Genomic DNA, 20,490 nt, shown 5'->3' with positions numbered 1-20,490 from the left:
CCTCTCTCTCTCTCTCTGCTCTATCTCTCTTTCTGTTTTTTCCTCTCCCTTTTTTTTGTTACCCTCTGTTCAACTATCTATAAGGTCTCCAAGACGTCATGCATGATTTCTAGGTGCTCCAGGAGTTTTCCAGGCCGGACAGCCTGACTGCAAAGAGGACAGTGATTTTCCGGGCGGTGGCCGATGACGTCGCTGCAATCGTTTGCGTCGTACGTCTGCTGGCACTGGTCGCAGACGCTGATTAGAACGATGTCGTCGTCATTGGTGGTAATGTTGTTGTTGTTGTGGTTTGTGATGTTGTTGTTGTTGTTGTTGTGGTTTGCGATGTTGTTATTGCTGTTTTTGATGTTGTTGCTGCTGTTGCTCTCAAAACTGTGATCGCCATTGTTATAGTATGGAAAAACAGACGTAAGAATATTATTATTGTTGTTGTCGTTGCGAGTGAGGTATACAATTTTGTTATTATTATTATTAGTAGTAGTAGTGGTAGTAATAGTAGTAGTAGTAGTAGTAGTGGTAGCAGCAAGGAGCGTCGCAGTTAAGAAACCATCGTCTATATTGCTGTCACGAATGTTGTTGATGTGATTGTTGTTGTTACTATTATTATTATTGCCATTGTTATTATTATTATTGATACTATTGTTATTAATGTTGTTGTTGTTGTTATTATTATTGATGTTATTGTTATTATTGTTGTTGTTGTTATTGTTGTTGTTATTGTTATTAATGTTGTTGCATTTGCTGATGTTTATAACTTTTTTCTTTAAAAGATGTCCAAAGCCGGAAGCACCCAAGTTGAAAAAGAATTTCCCGCGTTGTTTATTGTTATTGTTATTATTGTTAGTATTATTATTATTGTTGTTGTTGCAGTTTTTGCCATCTTGGCAATCATTTTTAGAGATGATGATGTAATCAGATGAGAGTAAAAATACATCACTTATATCATCGCCGTCCGATTTGTTGATGTTGTTGCTGCTGGTTTTGTTGATGTTGTTGCTGGTTTTGTTGTTGTTGTTGCTGGTTTTGTTGCAGTTGTCGGATTCTTCACGACATAAGTTCTTTAACTCACGTTGTCGTTGGATTTTCAATTGCAGCTGATGATAACGACGATGATAAGGTTGTTGTTGTAGTTGCTGTTGCAGATTTCGATGTTGCAGATTCGGATATAGCTCTCGACAAATTTCATCATCGTCATAAGCATGACCACAACGGCCACCATCAGCGCTGTCGTCATCATGCAATGAAAGTCCGCCGTTAAAACCACAACACGTAGAGTTAACACAACTGTTGTTGTTTTGAGCTTGCAATTCTAAAATTTTCAACTCGGCTCTTCGGAGTACAGTGAACAACTTCAAGATGAATTGTTCACTTTTTATACAGTTGCCGCAACAAATGTTATCGTTGCCTTCATCCATATCATTACTCTTAGTATTATTACTCTTATTATTATTACTATTATTGTTATTACTATTATAATTGTTATTATTATTGTTGGCGTTCATGAATATTGCGAATAAACAAATTTTTTTTAGTGGTCACAGCTCTATATAGATACAGAAAGAGAGAGAAAGAGAGAGAGAGAGAGAGAGAGAGAGAGAGACAGACAGACAGAAAGAGAGAGGATATTAAAAATTACGAGGGAAATTCCCAATGTACATTCACTGCTCATCATCAACGTAAAATTTCTAATATTTGCATACACAGACACACGTATAAGTACACTAGACACACACACACGCACACGCACACACAAGTATTGCAATGCAATCATAAAACACTTGATATAACATAACATCTGATATATTATATTATTATATCATAGTTTATGAATTGCTATGTAAATAAACTATGAATCATAAATGTATTACCACTGGTGGTTGCGCGCACACACACACACACACACACACATATATATATATATATAGTGTGTGGGTTTGTTTGTTTGTGTATAAAGAAATAGTCAACAAATATTTCGAATTTTTCCATATTTCATTATGCATGAATCTTATCCATGTAGTATAATTATAACGCATATATATAATTATAATCAATAATTGATAAATCGAATAATTAATAATTGCAATTAAGATTATTTAATACAGTAATAATATTATCAAGAAAGATGCAAGATACGCAAATGCATACACAGGCACCATTACGATTGTATGTGTGTTTGTATGTATGTACGTATGTATGCACGTATGTGTGTATGTATGTATGTATTGTATATATATATGTATGTATGTATATATGAATGAAGCTTGTATCAACCTTTTAAGAAACGCCAGGCACGTAGCTATGCAACAATACCATCATCATCAACAACAACAATATAATTAATGATAATAATAAAGAACAATTATATTAAAATAGTAATAATTACATCAATTAATTAACGAACGCGGGTCATTCACTTGACTATCTATGAAAAACTAATTAATTGAATCAATCCCATCATATATAATTTGTTTTAATAATATTATTTTTAATTATTATTTATCACCATAATTATCGCTTATTATTAATATTATTATTATCACTTACTGTGATTATTATTATAGCAATCATCAGTCAAAAAGCGAGTATACGTTCGTAATGTATAAAGTAAAGGGTGAAGTATGTGGCTCTGACTAAGGTAGCGAGTGATGTGATACTGACTATCATTCAATCGTTCATTCATTCAACCATTCATTCAATCAATCCTTATTTCAATCAATCATTCATTCAATCAATCAATCATTCATTCATTCATTCAATCAATTAATCTTTTAGCCAATCAATCATTCAATCGTAAACTCGAGAGAGAGAAAACACTAATCAAACAGTCAACCTACAAATGAATCATTACACATAGGATGCATGAATGAATGCATGGCTGATTGAATGAATGAATGGCTGAATGAAAGAATGATTGAATGAATAAATAGTGAGAGAAAGAAAAAAAGATTGAAGGAACGAACGAACAACAGTGCAAGAGTCGAAGCAAGACTAAAAAAGTGTGAACTGAAAAATTCGAATAGAAAATTCATTAAGTACAAATAATAAATATTTATAATAATAATAACAATAACAATAATAATTTAGGCTTTTGAATTCATAATCAGTTTCTCTTTAATTACATATATTTTGATTATTACAGGAAAAAAACAGGGGTTATTAAGCCTTCATTGCTCCAAAAATCAAAAAAGAAACACAATAACAAAAATAATAAAAATTAATATTATTATTATTATTATTGCGAATTGACTGACAGCTGAGGAAAATGACTAAGAATTTAATAATACTATATATATATATATATATTAAAAGAATTATGTGTCAATCAATCAATCAACCAATCAACCCATCAATCAATCAATCAACCAACCCATCAATCAATCAACCGACCGACCAATCAACAAACATTTCCGCGGAGCTTTTTGTTTCTATACAAATCAAAAAAATATAGAGGGTAAGAGCATGATTGAGGGGATTTTTGAAAAGTAAAAATAGCTACGAAGTAATAATTAACATGATCATAATAATAGGAACGTTAATAACAATAATAACAATATCAACAACAACAACAATAATAATAACAATAATAACAAGAGACAACGGAATGCAATGAATGTTAGTTAGGTCACTTGTTTAAAAAAAAATTGATTCGAAGTGATCTCTCTCTCTCTCTCTCTCTCTTTCTCTCTCTCTCTTTCTCTCTCTTCCATAATAATAGCAATCAACAACAACAACAACAACAACAACAACAAACCACACAACTATCAAAGACTACATACAAAAAAAACATGTATTAGCACGATTCTACATGTATAGGATATATATATATATATGTATATATATATATATATATATATATATATATGAATAGAAAAAAATCAGGCATATATCAATATATGAAGCACATATATACATATATGTATATATATATATATATATATATATATCTATACACAGGTATACATAAAGGTATTTGTGTGTTTTATAAAAAATGTCCAGTACAAAAAATTATACAATATAGAAAGTCATTAATAATGATGATTTAAGGTTATACAAAAGCTAAGAATGAATTATAAGTGAATTATGAAATATATAATTATGTTGGTCGGACTAGGCGTATACAATCGATCAATCAATCAATCAATCAACCAATCAATTAATTAGTTAGTTGGTTGGTTAGTTAGTTATGAAACTGAAGATTTCTTTCGTGACTTGACTCGAAGACTACCGTTCCTCATCTCAAGAAAGACGAGGAAAAAAAATTATCTCACTGTAAGACACTGGCAAACAAACGCGCAATCAATCAATCAATCAACCCATCAATCAATCGATCAATCACTCAATTTAAAAACTAACAAATAGATCAATTGACTATATAGCACTATATAATATGATCATCAAATACATCCATGCACCATGCATTCAACCATCCATCCATCCACTCACTCATTCATTCAATAATTCATTCAATCAATCATTCAATCAATCATTCAATCAATCAACAAATTAACAAACAAATAAATAAATTTTTCGGCCATCAATTAAAGTAAAAGTAAAGACAAACAAAAAGTTAACACGATCATTATTTAAATCGCGTATGAAATGAAAGCAACATGACCAACCAGCCAATAAAATATTGCAGTGGAAAGCCACCTCATCCTCCCAGCCAATCATAAGTCTCGACACAAAAGATCAACCAATTTCAATACAGAAAAAAAACGCTCCACCAATCACAAATCACCAGGCGACAACAGCTGGCCAATCACATGGCCTCGAACATGTCGACCCTCTGCTTAGTGTTGCCTTGCCTGATCTGCTTCAGAGTCTTGTACTTGTCGCGACCCTGGTTCACGTTCTGCCTGTGTAGGATGTCGTTCCTCGTCACCTGGCTGTCCATCTTTGCTTCGGCCAGGTCAGCACTCAGAGACTGATTGGTGGTACAATTGAATGAAGAAACTAATGATGAAAGAGAGAAAGAGAGAGAGAGAGAGAGAGAGAGAGAGAGAGAGAGAGAGAGAGAGAGAGAGAGAGAGAGAGCAGAGAAGCCAATCATCATTCAGCTACCATTACAGTTACAACCTTCAGCTGTGCATTCATCCTTTCATTCTTCTCAGCCTGTGTCAGTCGTTCCTCTTCCGGGCGAGGAATCGACCCATTTTCAACAGTCAACAACTCGTGACCTAGTTTGAGGCGATCATCATCATAACCCTTATCACCAACACCATAATCATCATCATCACCAACATCATCAGTATCATTACCATCATCACCATCATTGTTTGAGGTAATCATCATCATAACCCTTATCACCGACACCATCATCATCAACAGCATCATCATCACCAACAGCATCATCAGTACCATCGATAGCGCCACCATCATCACCATCATGGTTTGAGGTAATCATTATCATAACTCTTATCACCAACACCATCATCATCATCACCATCATCGACATCACCACAAACTCTGTTCTGAAGCTTTATCATCATCCTCGCTTGCAGTTTCATGCTCAATGACGAGCACATTGGTGTTCTTGGGAGAGGCCAGGGCTTCCTCAAGGGCCCTCTTGTTCTCCTCCATCTGTATACGGGCCTGTGTGGAAAATCCATCTATCAGTCAGTCAATTAATCAATCAATTAATCAATCAATCCATCAACCAAGCAATGAGCGTACCTGTTCAAGTTCTGCCTGCAACCTTCTAGATTCTTCCTCCTTCATTCTCGTTTCTTCGATCTTTTTATCCAACTCCTCCTGCGCCTCTCTCGCTTCTCTCTCCTAGTAACGATGATGATGATGATGTGGTGAAGGAAATGAAATGAAGGAATGTCAATCAACGTCACAATCATTACTATGACTGGCAAGAGCAGGACAACCACAAACACCCTGACCTTGGCTTCTCTTTCAGCCTTCTCAAGGTCAGCGGCCATGACAGCCTCCCTCCTAGCTTCCTCTGCTTTCCTCTGTGCTTCTTCCAGTTCTCGTCTCTCTCTTTCTGCTTCTCGCATCCTCTCCTCCAAACTCAACGTCATCTTGTGGCTCTTATCCAGTTCTGAGGTGAGTGAGTGAGCGAGCGTGTGTTAGGTTTTGAAATAAATAAAATATTTCTCAGCCGTCCATTGAATCAATCAATTAATCAACCAGCCAGCCAATCAGAAACTAATCTTCAAAAAATAGCCCCCCTGCCACTACACTAACCAATCCTGGCTCTATTGAATTCCTCTTCATACTTCTTCAACTTATCCTCCAGTTCCTTCCTCTGCCTCTCTGCCTCCTCTCTCTGCTGCTTCTCCTTCAGCAATAACATCCTGTCAATCAAGCAAACAATCAGCCAATCAGTAAGTAAATCCATGAATACAACAGTCAGTCTATCAATTAATAACAGACAGACAGACATATACAAGCACAGACAGACATACAGACAGACCTCTCCTGTTGTTTGGCCATCTTTTCATCTTGCGTCTGCGCCTTCATCTGCTGAACTTCAATGGTGTCTGGCTTGCGGCGTCTCATATACATCTCGTGGTTGCCCATGCAGAGTGCCAGTATGCGCTTGTTGATGCGCATGTGACTCGTGTAAAAGATGAAATCCTGTATGCCAGTAAATAAATGTATGTGTGTGTGTGTGTGTGTGTGTGCGTGTATGTAGGTATGTATATGTGTGTGTTTATTGTTTGCATGTGTGTGCGCGTGTAACTCGACCAACCGGGGCTTTCTTATCGATGGGCTTGATGACAAACTTCTTGCTACTGAATGACACATTACGTATCTCGCTCCACGGGAAGCCAATTTTCGGAGTCAATCTGATCGATTGATTGGTAGGATAACCAACCAATCAATCAATGAACCATCTAATCAACTAACCAACCAATGAACCATCCAATCAACTAACCAACCAACCAATCAACTAACCAACCAGTCAACTAACCAACCAATCAACCAACCAATCAACTAACCAATCAATCATCACAGAAACTCACTTATCTTCCTTCTCATAGATGTTAATCCCGAGTGCGTCGACACCGAGCCACAATTCCGTGCCCTTCTTGTTCTTGATCTCAAAGAAGTTCACGCCGTACATCTCGAGATCTTGCGCTATCTTCAGATATTCCAGCATGGCGTCTTCCCTGGATGGTGCAGTTGCGTCATTGGTTGATTGATTGCAGTAGTAGTAGCAGTAAAAGTAGTTTTAGTAGCAGCAGTAGTAGTAGTAGTAGTAGTATTGTAGTAGCAGTAGTAGTATTAGTTGTAGTAGTAGTAGCAGTAGTAGTAGTAGTTGTTGTAGTAGCAGTAGTAGTATTAGTAGTAGTAGCGGCAGACGTAGTAGCAGCCGAAATAAAAACGAGAGAAGGTAGAAGAAACAATATGGAAGCAGTATTAGCAACTGCAGAAGTTGTAACTGTAAGAGTATCAATAAAAATTCTATACAAAAATAGAATTAGTTACACTAGAACTTTTTTTTTAAATTAATTAAATGTAAAAACTTCAGAAACCGAACCCAAATTAAAGCTAAATTACATTCAAATGAATAATTTTTAACGAGAAAAATTGATTCCTGTACACACACTAGAACTGGATCTCATGTTACAAGGGGTACCTTTTAAAATACTGTACATATTGATGAAGCATGCATTGTACATAACCTATCTGAGTGTATAGGCACGCATACATTAAAATTAATAAACAGTGAAAACCTTCAATTATATTGATAAGACTTTGAACAGCAAGGAAACGAAATTTTAATGAATAACACTCTTTGGCAAAAAATTTGACATGCATATTTGCACACACATACATACATACAAACATACATACATACACTCACTCACTCATTTCGTACATAAAACTGTCAAATCACAAAGTTAAACCACGAACGAAGGCACAAACAACCAAATGAGCTAAGGGCTTTAATTAAATCAACAAAGAGGATAAGCACTGAAATAGCATACAGGAGCCATTAATGTATTCATACAATCATACAGATTCATACAATCATACAGATTCATGCAATCATACAAATTCATACAAACTCATACAATTCCTACAAGTTAATCCCAATTCTAAACAAAAACACTGAAAAACACAAACACAAACAAAACTTATAAATGTGACCACAAATAACACAAAAAAAGCATGACACTCACCAACACTCAACGAGATAAAAATTATACTACTATCAAAATGCAAATTTGTATCCTCATTGTAGAGCCAGCCAATCTAATTACAGGACACACCCATGCACGCACACACACAAACGCACACAAACAAACCACACACACACACACAAACACACACACGCACGCACACAAACACACGCAGACAAACCTTGCCATTCCTTTGTGCTCTTGAAACCACACAGTAATACGTTCCTCCCACTGCTCCTTGCTCATTGTATGTTGGTCTAAGACTCTGAAGGTTGTGTTAGGTGCGAATGTACAGTGTGAAAAAAATGAAATAAATGAATGAATAGCATAACTGACAAACTAAAGTATGTACCATATACATAAAAACCCCAATCAAATATATACATACACGGCAACAAGATCAACCTAATAAATATTCATTCATTACTTAATAAATAAATCTCTAACCGATTAGGCAGCAGCCTATCATTGGCCAGGAAGCCAGGGAGATGTACCTGAGGCTGGTAGTCCCCATATTTGGTCTGAACGGCATACGAAGCAAGCAGGACAGACGTTTCCGGAGGGCAGTACACCTCGTCGGACAAGATGGCCTCCTTGACTTGTAGGTAGAACATTTGCTGTTTGGATGGTGCATTTGGTTTAGTCGTTTGGGAGATTGGGCTTGTGAGTAGAATTCTCACACTCATCATCACTAACTTCGTACTCATTATCATAATTATCACCACATCATCACCTTGGTGATGTCTTGGATAAGCTCCTCAGAGGCATCTTCCGGGTAATACTTGGCTCTGAATCTGAACTGCAGAGGTGTCTCCTTCTTTACATCCTGGCTCTGAACCTTTGTTATCATCATCCCCATCATCACCGTCACCATCACCACCATCCTCATCGTTATCATCATCATCATAACTATCACTATCACGACCACAGACCTTCTTCTCCAGCTTCAACCACGTAACTAGATTCTGGCTGTCAGTGAACTGCAGGCCAAAGTACCATGTCTCTCTCAGGCCTATTGTTTTCACAACCTGGTAGGATCAAACACGCATACATCAATGCATACGTACACAAAAACATACACACATACATACAAACAAACATACTTACATACAGACATACAAACAAACATAAGCACATATATACATACAAAGATACATACATACAGACAAAAAAACATACATACATACAAACATACATATATATATATATATATATATATATATATAAACATACATACATACATCTAATACAATAAAGACCTGATCAAAAAGTTGTTTCCCGGTAGTGGTATTTTGGATGGCAAACTCCAACTCCGCATCCATTGTAGTCACACGAACATTCACCTTACAAGTTAATTTCAAATATATAATAAATATATTAATTGTAATAATAAATGAATAATAAAGTTTAAATAAATATTGAAATAACTCAAAAATTAGACATTATAATAGAGGTAAGGCAGGTAAGACATGCCGAAGCATACTTACAGTTTTAGGCATCTTCAACTTTTCTGTGATTCACCTTTTAAATTCAATTTTTATACGAAAACAAATTTAATTCTCAGATAAAAAAATTATTATTTGCATAAATAAGCAGTCGTGTTGGGCATTGAACTGTGTTGGAATAACTAATTGAATGGTTGAATGAATACAATGAGATAGGGAATGAATAAACACTTTCAGACAAATTTCAAATCAAATATTTTGAAAAATTGAAGCAGCTTGATTAGGCATTCTATAAAAACAGAATGATAAGTTCAACCTGCCTAATTACACTAAAAAGATTTTGACAACACTAAATTAATTTCAGAGAAGGACCCCTGTCTAACATTTCGAATTTATTTTTTGGTTAGTGGTTATTTATATGAAATTAAAACATTTTAAATCTTCTTTGAGTGGTGTTATTAAGTGGTAAATAGATTCTAGTCTAGAATAAACAAAAAACATATTATTTTATAAAAAAAATAAATACAAGTAGGAAAAATTTTAACAATGAGTTTTTCAATAATATCATCAAATTAATATTTTAAATTTTAAAAACTCTTTCTATCATTTCATTTATTTATACATTTTTAACTTTTTTTTTAAATACAAACAAGTGGCAACACAAACTGAACATGTTTGATTTGAACTACCACTGAAATTTACATTAAAAACGTCGGTCTAAAATTTTAGAATTAAAAAACAGAACTTTTTAAAACAAAATTAAAATGTCCATTTTTTAAACTTCTAAATTTATGAAAAAATGAATTTTTAAAAGGCACAGCTTCAGCCTTCAGCACAGGTAAACAGTGAAAATCCTGTTCAGATTGTTTTACAAAATAAGACTTCTAAACAAACATTTCAACTGAAAATTTAGTTTCAGATACATACTCTAATTAAGAAATTTTCACTAACTTGGGCCTAAAATTAAAAAAAATTGAAATTTTAGTGAAAAATCGCTCGCGAAAAACGAGAAATATATCAAATAATACGGCAAAGATCAGGTCCGTTTTCCTGTCTTTAAGTTTTAGTAAGTAAGACGAGATTTATTTAAAGTAAAAAATTTATCAACATCCTTAGTTTAGTATAGTATAAATGAGGTTTAAGTTATTGAAGTGTAACAAATTTCAAATAAAAATATGTCACAGTTCCAATAAAAACTATATTAAATTTTTAATAAAAGCAAAAAAAAAGTAAATTTTAGCACTTCTTAAAGCTTAACATTTGTCTTAAATTCAATGCTATACCATTGAGCTTAGAAATTTCTCCATCTTACGTCTTTATTGTTATTAATAATATTTTCTTTTTTCACATGTTTAAACAATGGTAGATTAATAATAATAATAACAACAACAATAATAATAATAATAATAATTAGCATGTTAAGAACACTGCTGGTTGAAATTGTAATAATTTATATTATTATAAGTGAGTGTCTCCTCTATTAAGATCGAATTACCAAGTGCATTCAATCAATCAACCAACCAATCAACCAAACAGCCAGCAATTCAACCGACCAACCGTCTAGCCAATCAATCAACCAACTAACCAACCAACCAAACAAACAATGAATCAATTAATGAATCAGTCGTATATAATACAAACAACACACGCTAACACACACACACGCACACACACACACGTTAGCAGGCAGTAGTTGTGGCGACTACATAGGCTGCTTTAGTCAACTGACGCCACTCAACTACACGATGGCCGATTCTCTGGATGAATGTAAACAATTCTGTGAAATGAATAACCATGATTTTTTTGCTATTGTTAGTAAAGCATGTGTGTGAGTGTGTTTGTTTGTGTGTGTGTGTTTGTTGGTCTGTGTGTGAGTGTGTTGTGTGTTGTGTGTGTGTGTGTGTGTGTGTGTGTGGCTGTGTGTGTGTGTATGTGTGCCTGAAGAGAAGAAGAAGAAGCGTTGAACCTTAAATTAAAGAGAAAAATAAATTTTTACCAGAGAAAAACCAGTTGCACGTGCATAATAAACGCCAAATACCCAGTCTTTTCAGATATCTGTTCAACCGAATGCGAGAATGAGTTTGAAAAATGTGGCGGGGAGTTTCATCACTCCGTTTACTCTGTGAAACCTGGTAGGTTGGTCGGTCGGTCGGTTGGTTGGTTGGTTGGTTGGTTGGTTGGTTGGCTGGTTGGTTGGTTGGTTGGCTGGTTGGTTGGTTGGTTGGTTGGTTGGTAGGTAGGTAGGTTGGTTGGTTGGTTGGTTGGTTGGTTGGTTGATTGGTTGGTTGGTTGGTTAGTTGGTTGGTTGGCTGGCTGATTTGTTGATTGATTGGTTGGTTGAATGTTTATTTAATTTAACTAACCAGCCAACCAGATCATCAATTAACCATCCAACTAATCGATAAACCATCAACCAACCAATCAATCAATCAGTCAACTAATCAACCAACCAATCAATCAATCAACCACCCAACCAATCGACTGACCAAATCCAAATAATTCAGTAATGACCTCAAACAACACGAGAAATTCGCTGATGGGCTACACGAAAAAGTTTGAATCGAAATTCGTCCACACACACGAAAATGTGACCTCTGACTACACCTGCCTGCTCATATGCCTGCATTTTCAACGTACATACGCCGTGTATGATGTCAGTTATAATGAGAACATCCTTTTAATTTCATTCTAAAACATAGGGTGTTGTAATTATAAAGTTAAAATATTAAAAAGTTAAAGTTAAAATATTAGAAAGTTAAAGTTAAAATATTAAAAAGTTAAAGTTAAAATATTAAAAAGTTAAAGTTAAAATAATAAAACTCATAATGTAAATTATATAGATATAAAATATAAAAGTTAAAATTAAGAATGTAAATAATATAGATATTCTACAATGCTTGCCATACAATTTAGAATGGGCACAAAGAGAAATAGAATCAGCATTAAGTTAAGTTCAAATCGCGTTCCACTCACAGTAAATTGCGTAAGATGACGATACTACGGGACTAATTGAAACTCTTTAATCATCAATAAATCAATAGGTGGAATGAAATAAAAAAAGAATTTCATTGTGCAGTATAATAATAATAATAATAATAATAATATTAATAGTAATTAATAATAATAATTTTATAATTATTGTTATTAATATTTTTTTTTATTATTGCAAGGAGATAACGAAAGAATGCGGCTGTCTTTCAAACTACTATGAGATCCATTTCGAATCCCAACTACCTGTCTACTCTGGCTAGCGAACTGAATGAATGAATGGATGGATGGATGGATGGATGGATGAATGGATGGATGGATGGATGGATAGATGGATGGATGGATGGATGGATGAATGAATGAATGGATGGATGGATGAATGAATGGATGGATGGATGGATGGATGAATGAAGGAATGGATGGATGGATGGATGGATGAATGAATGAACAGGTAAAAATCAATTTAAGTAAAAGAACAATGAATCATTGATAAATATATAGATATTTTAATTAACTAATTAAAGAACGAAAGAATGAATGAATGGATTACCAAACCAACTATCCATCCAACCAACTAACCAACCAACCAACCAACCAATCAACCAACCAACCAACCAACCAATCATCCAACCAACCAATCAACCATCCAACCAATCAACGAAGGGCTCTTCCAGTTCTTCAACACGTACAACCAATCAGTAGTGTCCAAGTGTAAAGACCCAGAGATCATTGGCACGATTTTTGATGAGATCGCCAAACAGTGCAGTTGTGCTCCAGGCTGGAAAGGAATTCTCTGCTCAGAAAGAGGTCAGTTGAATGAATGAATGAATGAATAAATTATTGAGTTAGTGATTGAATAAATGAATGAATTAATGGATGGATGGAAAGATGATTTTATACATGATTGAATAAAAAAAATGAATGAATGAACGAATGACTGGTAGCTAGATTGGATTGTTGATGTTGATTGCAAAAAAGATTGCAGCGTTAACCAAGGCGGGTGCGGCCCTAAGCAAGTATGCCTGGTGTCATTAATCAACAAAAAGCCCTGGACAGAATGTGCTTGCATACCTGGCTACCTAAGGGTTGACTATTATACATGTAAAGGTCATACATACGTACATACATACATGCATGCATACATACATACATACATACAGACAGACATACATACATACATATAGACAGACAGACAGATATAAAACTTTAATTAAATTTTTCCATTCAACGTTCTAGAGGCCGACAAAATTAGAAAAAATTTAGCGGCTGGAAAAGCGACAAAATCCAGGTAAGATTGAAATTTTTTTACACCACACACACACACACACACACACACACACACACACACAAACAGGCACACAGACTTATCGGACAATCTAATTACACAAAATAGATACATCCTATCAAAATTTTGTATAATTAAAACAAACAAAAAACATAAAATAGAAAAAAAATAAATAAAAAACTAAAAAAAAACAACAGCTCCTTTAGACAGGCATCAAGTCGAGGGAATTTCGGATCGGAATATGTAGTAGATGGATTTATACTGGGGCCAAACTATTTCGAAATGCAAAATCTCGCAGGTATCCATGACATTGTAAAACATTTGCTAGTCGATCTAGTCAGAATGGCGATAATAGAGATGGTTGATGTATATATCTTTGGATACCCCAGCGTCGAGACCGGTTAGGGATTAGTGATTAGATAGGGATGTGATGATGACGACGAAAATGATGATGATAATGATGAAAAGACAAACAATTTGGAGATGATGATAACGAATTTCGTACCACAGTGGCGAGAATAGCTAGTTTTCAAGTCAGCTTAACAGACAAGTTCTTGCTCCATATGTTTACTACAGGATCCAAAACGTAAAATTTGTATACACACCACACACACGCACACACGCACACACGTACACACGCACACACACGCGCACACACACACACATAGTACATTAGTTGGCATGGTAAATTGCATCATTGGACCCGTAAATGTCTCCGTTGTTGGGATACCTTATAGCGTTCTATGCCAGAAGAAACAGTACTTCAGGTTAATTGATCTAATTAGTCTCGATCAATCTAATTGGTTTTAATTAATCTAATTAGTTTTAATTAATCTAATTAGTTTTAATTAATCTAATTAGTTTTAATTAATCTAATTAGTTTTAATTAATCTAATTAGTTTTAATTAATCTAATTAGTTTTAATTAATCCACTTAGTTTTAAGTTTTAATGGTGGCGTGATGGCTCATTGTTTAAAGGGGGCCTGGTCTTGCTACTGCAATGACTGGGTTCGAATACAAAGAGATCTCCGCCTATCATATGCAATGTGTATGATGCGTGGTTTGCACGCGCATTCATACACGCTGTGTGTGTTTGTCGTTGAAACCTCTGAAGCAAACTTAAAAGAGAGGGATTAACCTTTAACCTTTAATAAATTTAATTGATATAATTAACCTAATTATCATCATCATCAGATACGTCTTGCTACAACAAGCAAGGGGCAACGAAATGTTGGGCCCGCTGACCATCACTGAGATTGAAATTTTTGGAAAGGGTATCTACTCACATCAAACAACCACACACACACGCACACGCACACACATATATATACACACACATACACATACACACATAATTATACATACAATACAAACAAGCAAAACAAAGACAGGAACACCTTTATTTAAATTTACTGTACAGGCATACGGCGGCTTTCGTTTTTTTTTTTTCAAATAAACAAATATACATACCACAAATACCACACAGGCCACACCACAAAGACCACACACACCACAAAACCACACAAACCACAAAGACCACACACACAACAAAGACCACACAGGCCACACCACAAAGACCACACACACCACAAAGACCACACAGGCCACACCACAAAGACCACACACACCACAAAGACCACACACACCACAAAGACCACACACACCACAAAGACCACACACACACCACAAAGACCACACACACACAACAAAGACCACACACACACAACAAAGACCACACACGCCATACCACAAAGACCACACACACCACAAAGACCAAACGCCACGCTACAAAGACCACGCCACATCCCCCACACACCACACAGAATTTGACGACCTTCACCTCTATTACGTCGGCTGTTTCATATTTTTCGCCTCAATGACCTATGCGAAAGTGACAAAGTTGCAAGAGTGCAAAGCTCTGTGCACCAGCATCGCCGCCATCTTTATGGCCGTTAAAGTGAGGAGTTTCAAGTAGTATTTCTCAGTAAAACACACTCTAAAACCAACCAGAAACACTCCGAAAGATTAGAAAATATTCAATACAAAACTCTAACAGGACAGACGACTCGAAACGAGCATCAACAACTTTTTCTGTTGCACTTTTCGGAATGAATGAATGAATGAATGAATGAATGAAAGAGTGAGTGAGTGAGCGAGGGAGTGAGGGAGTGAGTGAGTGAGTGAGTGAGTGAATGAGTGAATGAATAAATAAATGAATGAATAATTTCCACCTTCTCTCCATCATCAGCGTGGCTTCCAGTGCCACTGTGGTAGCAATTTGGACCACAAGGTCGATTCATTGTACTGCAGCATTAGGTGCTCCGACTCGGAGGATTTTTGTGGAGGACCTGATCATTTTTCAGTGTACAGTGGTAAGGATGACGACGATGATGACGATGTTGATGTTGTTGTTTGTTGATGATGATGATGTTGTTGTTTGTTGATGATGATGATGTTGTTGTTTGTTGATGATGATGATGTTGTTGTTGATGATGATAATAATAAAGATGATGATAATGATGATGATAATGATAATGTTGTTGTTGTGTTGTTGATGATGACGATGATGATAATGGAGGTAATGATGATGATGATAATGATGTTGTTATGTTGTTGACGATGACGATAATAGAGATGATGGAGATGTTGTTGTGCTGATGATGACGACGATGATTAATAAGAAGAGGAAGTTTGAGAAGAAGAAGAAGAAGACGATGATGCTGGAGCAGCTGATGATGATGATACACACATTTTTTTTCTTCAATTCAGACCCCATATACGCTACTGCCCTTCTGAGTTGCTTCGAGGAAGACCCAAACTCTACCCTGACAGGCAAAAACTCTGGAATTTTTTTTAAAACAAACAAGAAGTTCGTCTTTCTCCTCAATACCTGTTATTCCAAGTGCCGGGAGTACAATTTCTCGTTCGCTGCTGTCAAAGTTGGTTGCATGTGTGGTTGGATGGATGGATGGATGAAAGAATGAATGGATGGATGGATGGATGGATGGATGGATGGATGGATGGATGGATGGATGGATGGATGGATAGATGGATACAAAGATGGATGAATACATAACTAAGTAAATGTATGTTTGATAAGTAGATATATAAACATGTAAAAAATTAAATTATTCATACGCACGGTCATTCTATAATTCATTCATTCATTCATTCGTTCGTTCGTTTGGTCGTTCGTACGTTCATTCATTTATTCATTCATGATCGATTGATTGAAAGAACACAAGGTATTGTTCGTGTGGCAACTCGTTGGAGGGCTACACAGTGGCCAGCAACCAGAGGAAGTGCGACAAAAGTTGCGTCGACAGCCACAACCTCAAATGTGGAGGGGTCAATGCCTCGTCCATCTACGCAAGTAAATCATTCTAATTGGTTTTAATTAATCTAATTGGTTTTAGTTAATCTAATTGGTTTTAATTATTCTAGTTGGTTTTAGTTAATCTAATTGTTTTTAATTAATCTAATTGGTTTTAGTTAATCTAATTGGTTTTAGTTAATCTAATTGGTTTTAGTTAATCTAATTGGTTTTAATTATTCTAGTTGGTTTTAGTTAATCTAATTGTTTTTAATTAATCTAATTGGTTTTAGTTAATCTAATTGGTTTTAGTTAATCTAATTGGTTTTAGTTAATCTAATTGGTTTTAATTATTCTAGTTGGTTTTAGTTAATCTAATTGTTTTTAATTAATCTAATTGGTTTTAGTTAATCTAATTGGTTTTAGTTAATCTAATTGGTTTTAGTTAATCTAATTGGTTTTAATTATTCTAGTTGGTTTTAGTTAATCTAATTGTTTTTTATTAATCTGATTGGTTTTAGTTAATCTAATTGGTTTTAGTTAATCTAATTGGTTTTAGTTAATCTAGTTGGTTTTAATTAATCTAATTGGTTTAATTGACCAAATTATCATTATCCATGACAACATCAGATGTGTCTTGCTACAGCATGTTGTGCGTGTGTATATGTGTGTGTGTGTATGTTTGTGTGCGTGTGTATGTGTGTGTGTATGTTTGTGTGCGTGTGTATGTGTGTCTACAATGTGCGCGCGTGTTTGTGTGCGTCATTATCATTACTATCATCATCATCATCGTCGTCGTCGTCATCATCGTCAGTTGATCTTCCACAACGTTACGAGTTTGGTGAAGGTTACACCTACCTGATGAACTGCTTGGAGAGTCAGTCCTTCGGTACCAACTTCGAATGCAAGAACCGCAAGTGTGTCGAGGGCTGGAAAGGCGTAGCCTGCCAGGAAAGGAGTGCGTTTGGGATTGGGAATGAATGTGTGGGAGAGTTAATCAGGATTAGGGTTTTGGGATTTGAAATTCGGGAGGATAATCACCAACTATGGGATTTAAGGCTATGTGATGATGATGGATGGAGAAGGGAGTGGAAAGAAAAATGATGATTGACCTTTGGAGTGTGAGATTAAATTTAGGATTATCATCATCATCATCCTTTTTATCATAATCACCAGCACCATCATCATCATCATCATTACTGTCGGCCACAGCTTGCGACAAAGGCGACGGTAACTGCAAATCGCCACTTTTGACGTGCGCGAGTGCCATGCTGGGAACGCGGAATGTTAGCGAGTGCATCTGCAGGGATAACAAGGGAATGCAAGCTGACCGGAAGTGCAAAGGTTAGTTTCACTGTTATTATTATTATTGTTATTATTATTGTTATTATTGTTATTATTATAAAATATATTATTTTCATTCTATTAACGCTATGGCAACTCTATGTTTATCATAAAATTTGACTGATAACGCCAAATAAGAATGATTGAACCCCAACCGAACCAATTAAACCAGCCCCTCTAGAATGTACTCATATTAGATTAATAGGATTTTAGAGTTATTTCATCATTGATATTCGGTATTTAAAGTTAGAAAATAAATGAATGTTCTTATTATTATTATTGTTATTATTATTATTAATTATTATTATTATTCCATTCATTTGTGGTTCTTGTTGGTGTTTAAACTTTAAAGTTACGGCAATGTTATAAAGAGCAGTAAAAGCTGTAGTTGTTGTGATAGAGGCGAATGAATGAATGAAGGAGTGAGTGAGTGAGTGAATGAATGATTGATTAAATTAATGGATGAATGAATGAATGAACGAACGAACGAACGAACGAACGAATGAACGAATGAACGAACGAACACAAAGCCACAGAGGACATATACCTGCTGGTTGACACGACGAACATTTTGAAGAGTACACTCTTCTACATCATCCTAATCAGCAGTCTGCCACCGTGTCTGCTGCTTATTTACGTCGCTAGGTGGCGAATGAGTTGGTAATGGTGGCGGTGGTGATGATGGCGATTATGAGATAATCATCATCACCATCGTCATTATGAGATAATCATCATTACCATCATCACCATCATCATCACCATCATCATCACCATCATCATTACCATCATCATCACCATCATCATTACCATCATCATTACCATCATCATCACCATCATCATTACCATCATCATCACCAATCTCGCCACCACCATCGCTACCACCATTGCCACCAGACGTCTGGAAGCAAAGGCGGGAAGAGAGAAGGGTTCAGATGGAAGAGTTCAGACGGCTGATGATAAATAGGATATCCTCTATGAGAACCAGAAGAAGCTCCAACGGTAGCTCTTCTTACAACGGGACCAGAGATTCATCAAATGACTGAATAACGATGGTGATGATGATGATGGTGGTGGTAGTGATGATGATGATGGTGGTGGTAGTGATGATGATGATGGTGGTGGTAGCGATGAGAATTGAACATAACTTCATCAAACTTGTCCACATTTTTTTTTCGTTAAAAGAAAATCCATAAAATGAAAAGAGCCCGCTAAGCGAATCATATAACAACAATAATAATAATAATAACAACAACAATAATAATAACAACAATAATAATAATAACAATAATAATAATAATAAAATAATTTTCCGTAAAATAAGAATAATTTAACTCTTCAAAATCTAAAAAGCAGCAGACTCATGTTGAAACAGCATTAAACAAAAAACCACAAACATCTATGGCAGTTTAAATTTACATACATATTAAGACATAAGTTAAACAAGGCACAAATACATATGTATATGTATATATGAATACACACACAAACACACACACACACACACACACACACACACATATATATATATATATATATAAAGAGAGAGAGAGAGAAAGAGAGAGAGAAGTTTTTCATCTTACGGACATACTGATAAATATTTAATATATTAAATAAATAAATTGTATTTGTATTCGCCACCATCAACTTAGTAGTAGTAGAAGTAGTACTTGTTGTTGATATCATCATCATCATCATCAACACCGTCATAATCATCATCATCAACACCGTCATAATCATCATCATCAGCACCATCGTCGCTATCGTCATCATCACCATCGTCAACATTATTGCTGTTGCAGAGAACTTGGCAACAATTTCGGCAACAAATCCGGCGGTGGATATTTGAGGTTGGCGTCATTATTGTTGTTATTATTATTATTGTTGTTGATGTTGTTGTTTTTGTTGATGTTGTTGTTTTTGTTGTTGTTGTTGATGTTGTTGTTTTTGTTGTTGTTGTTGTTGATGTTGTTGTTT

The 20,490-nt window shown here is 35.3% G+C and overlaps 4 protein-coding genes across 4 annotated transcripts; 2 read left to right on the top strand and 2 right to left on the bottom strand.

The window, feature by feature from the left end:
• Window positions 1-77: 77 nt before the first annotated feature.
• On the bottom strand, window positions 78-1,502 carry HELRODRAFT_167122 (hypothetical protein; the record flags this gene model as incomplete). Its single annotated transcript, XM_009012637.1, has 1 exon — window positions 78-1,502. One exon carries the CDS (start codon window positions 1,500-1,502, stop codon window positions 78-80), a length of 1,425 nt encoding a protein of 474 aa, XP_009010885.1.
• A 3,077-nt stretch (window positions 1,503-4,579) lies between these two features.
• Window positions 4,580-10,644, bottom strand: HELRODRAFT_185255 (hypothetical protein). The gene is made up of 16 exons (XM_009012636.1): window positions 10,538-10,644; window positions 9,629-9,662; window positions 9,401-9,484; window positions 9,074-9,169; window positions 8,875-8,979; window positions 8,589-8,758; window positions 8,323-8,406; window positions 6,978-7,124; window positions 6,704-6,800; window positions 6,425-6,588; window positions 6,196-6,305; window positions 5,889-6,049; window positions 5,674-5,775; window positions 5,466-5,592; window positions 5,077-5,177; window positions 4,580-4,924 (listed from the first exon to the last, which is right to left on the bottom strand). The coding sequence occupies exons 2-16, from the start codon at window positions 9,638-9,640 to the stop codon at window positions 4,760-4,762; spliced, it is 1,725 nt and encodes a 574-aa protein (XP_009010884.1). The 5' UTR covers window positions 9,641-9,662; window positions 10,538-10,644; the 3' UTR covers window positions 4,580-4,759.
• A 1,448-nt stretch (window positions 10,645-12,092) lies between these two features.
• HELRODRAFT_167120 (hypothetical protein) lies at window positions 12,093-13,967 on the top strand (the record flags this gene model as incomplete). Its single annotated transcript, XM_009012635.1, has 4 exons — window positions 12,093-12,219; window positions 13,274-13,381; window positions 13,523-13,692; window positions 13,929-13,967. 4 exons carry the CDS (start codon window positions 12,093-12,095, stop codon window positions 13,965-13,967), a joined length of 444 nt encoding a protein of 147 aa, XP_009010883.1.
• A 573-nt stretch (window positions 13,968-14,540) lies between these two features.
• On the top strand, window positions 14,541-19,559 carry HELRODRAFT_167119 (hypothetical protein; the record flags this gene model as incomplete). Its single annotated transcript, XM_009012634.1, has 10 exons — window positions 14,541-14,626; window positions 15,054-15,133; window positions 15,632-15,816; window positions 16,108-16,231; window positions 16,629-16,798; window positions 17,097-17,232; window positions 17,987-18,130; window positions 18,349-18,516; window positions 19,047-19,172; window positions 19,411-19,559. 10 exons carry the CDS (start codon window positions 14,541-14,543, stop codon window positions 19,557-19,559), a joined length of 1,368 nt encoding a protein of 455 aa, XP_009010882.1.
• Between the last annotated feature and the right edge of the window lie 931 nt (window positions 19,560-20,490).

Source organism: Helobdella robusta (genome assembly GCF_000326865.2).
Source record: "Helobdella robusta unplaced genomic scaffold HELROscaffold_11, whole genome shotgun sequence".
In the NCBI taxonomy this organism is placed as follows: Eukaryota; Metazoa; Annelida; class Clitellata; order Rhynchobdellida; family Glossiphoniidae; genus Helobdella; species Helobdella robusta.
Note: the sequence above shows the minus strand (reverse complement) of the source record. Positions and strands in the feature narration are given on the sequence as shown.

Coding starts and splice junctions, on each gene's coding strand:
- HELRODRAFT_185255 (XM_009012636.1), bottom strand. Junction 6,801..6,977: donor ATCTATGAGAAGGAAGATAA/GTGAGTTTCTGT, acceptor TCAATCGATCAG/ATTGACTCCGAAAATTGGCT. Junction 5,593..5,673: donor TGCAGGCAGAACTTGAACAG/GTACGCTCATTG, acceptor TTTTCCACACAG/GCCCGTATACAGATGGAGGA.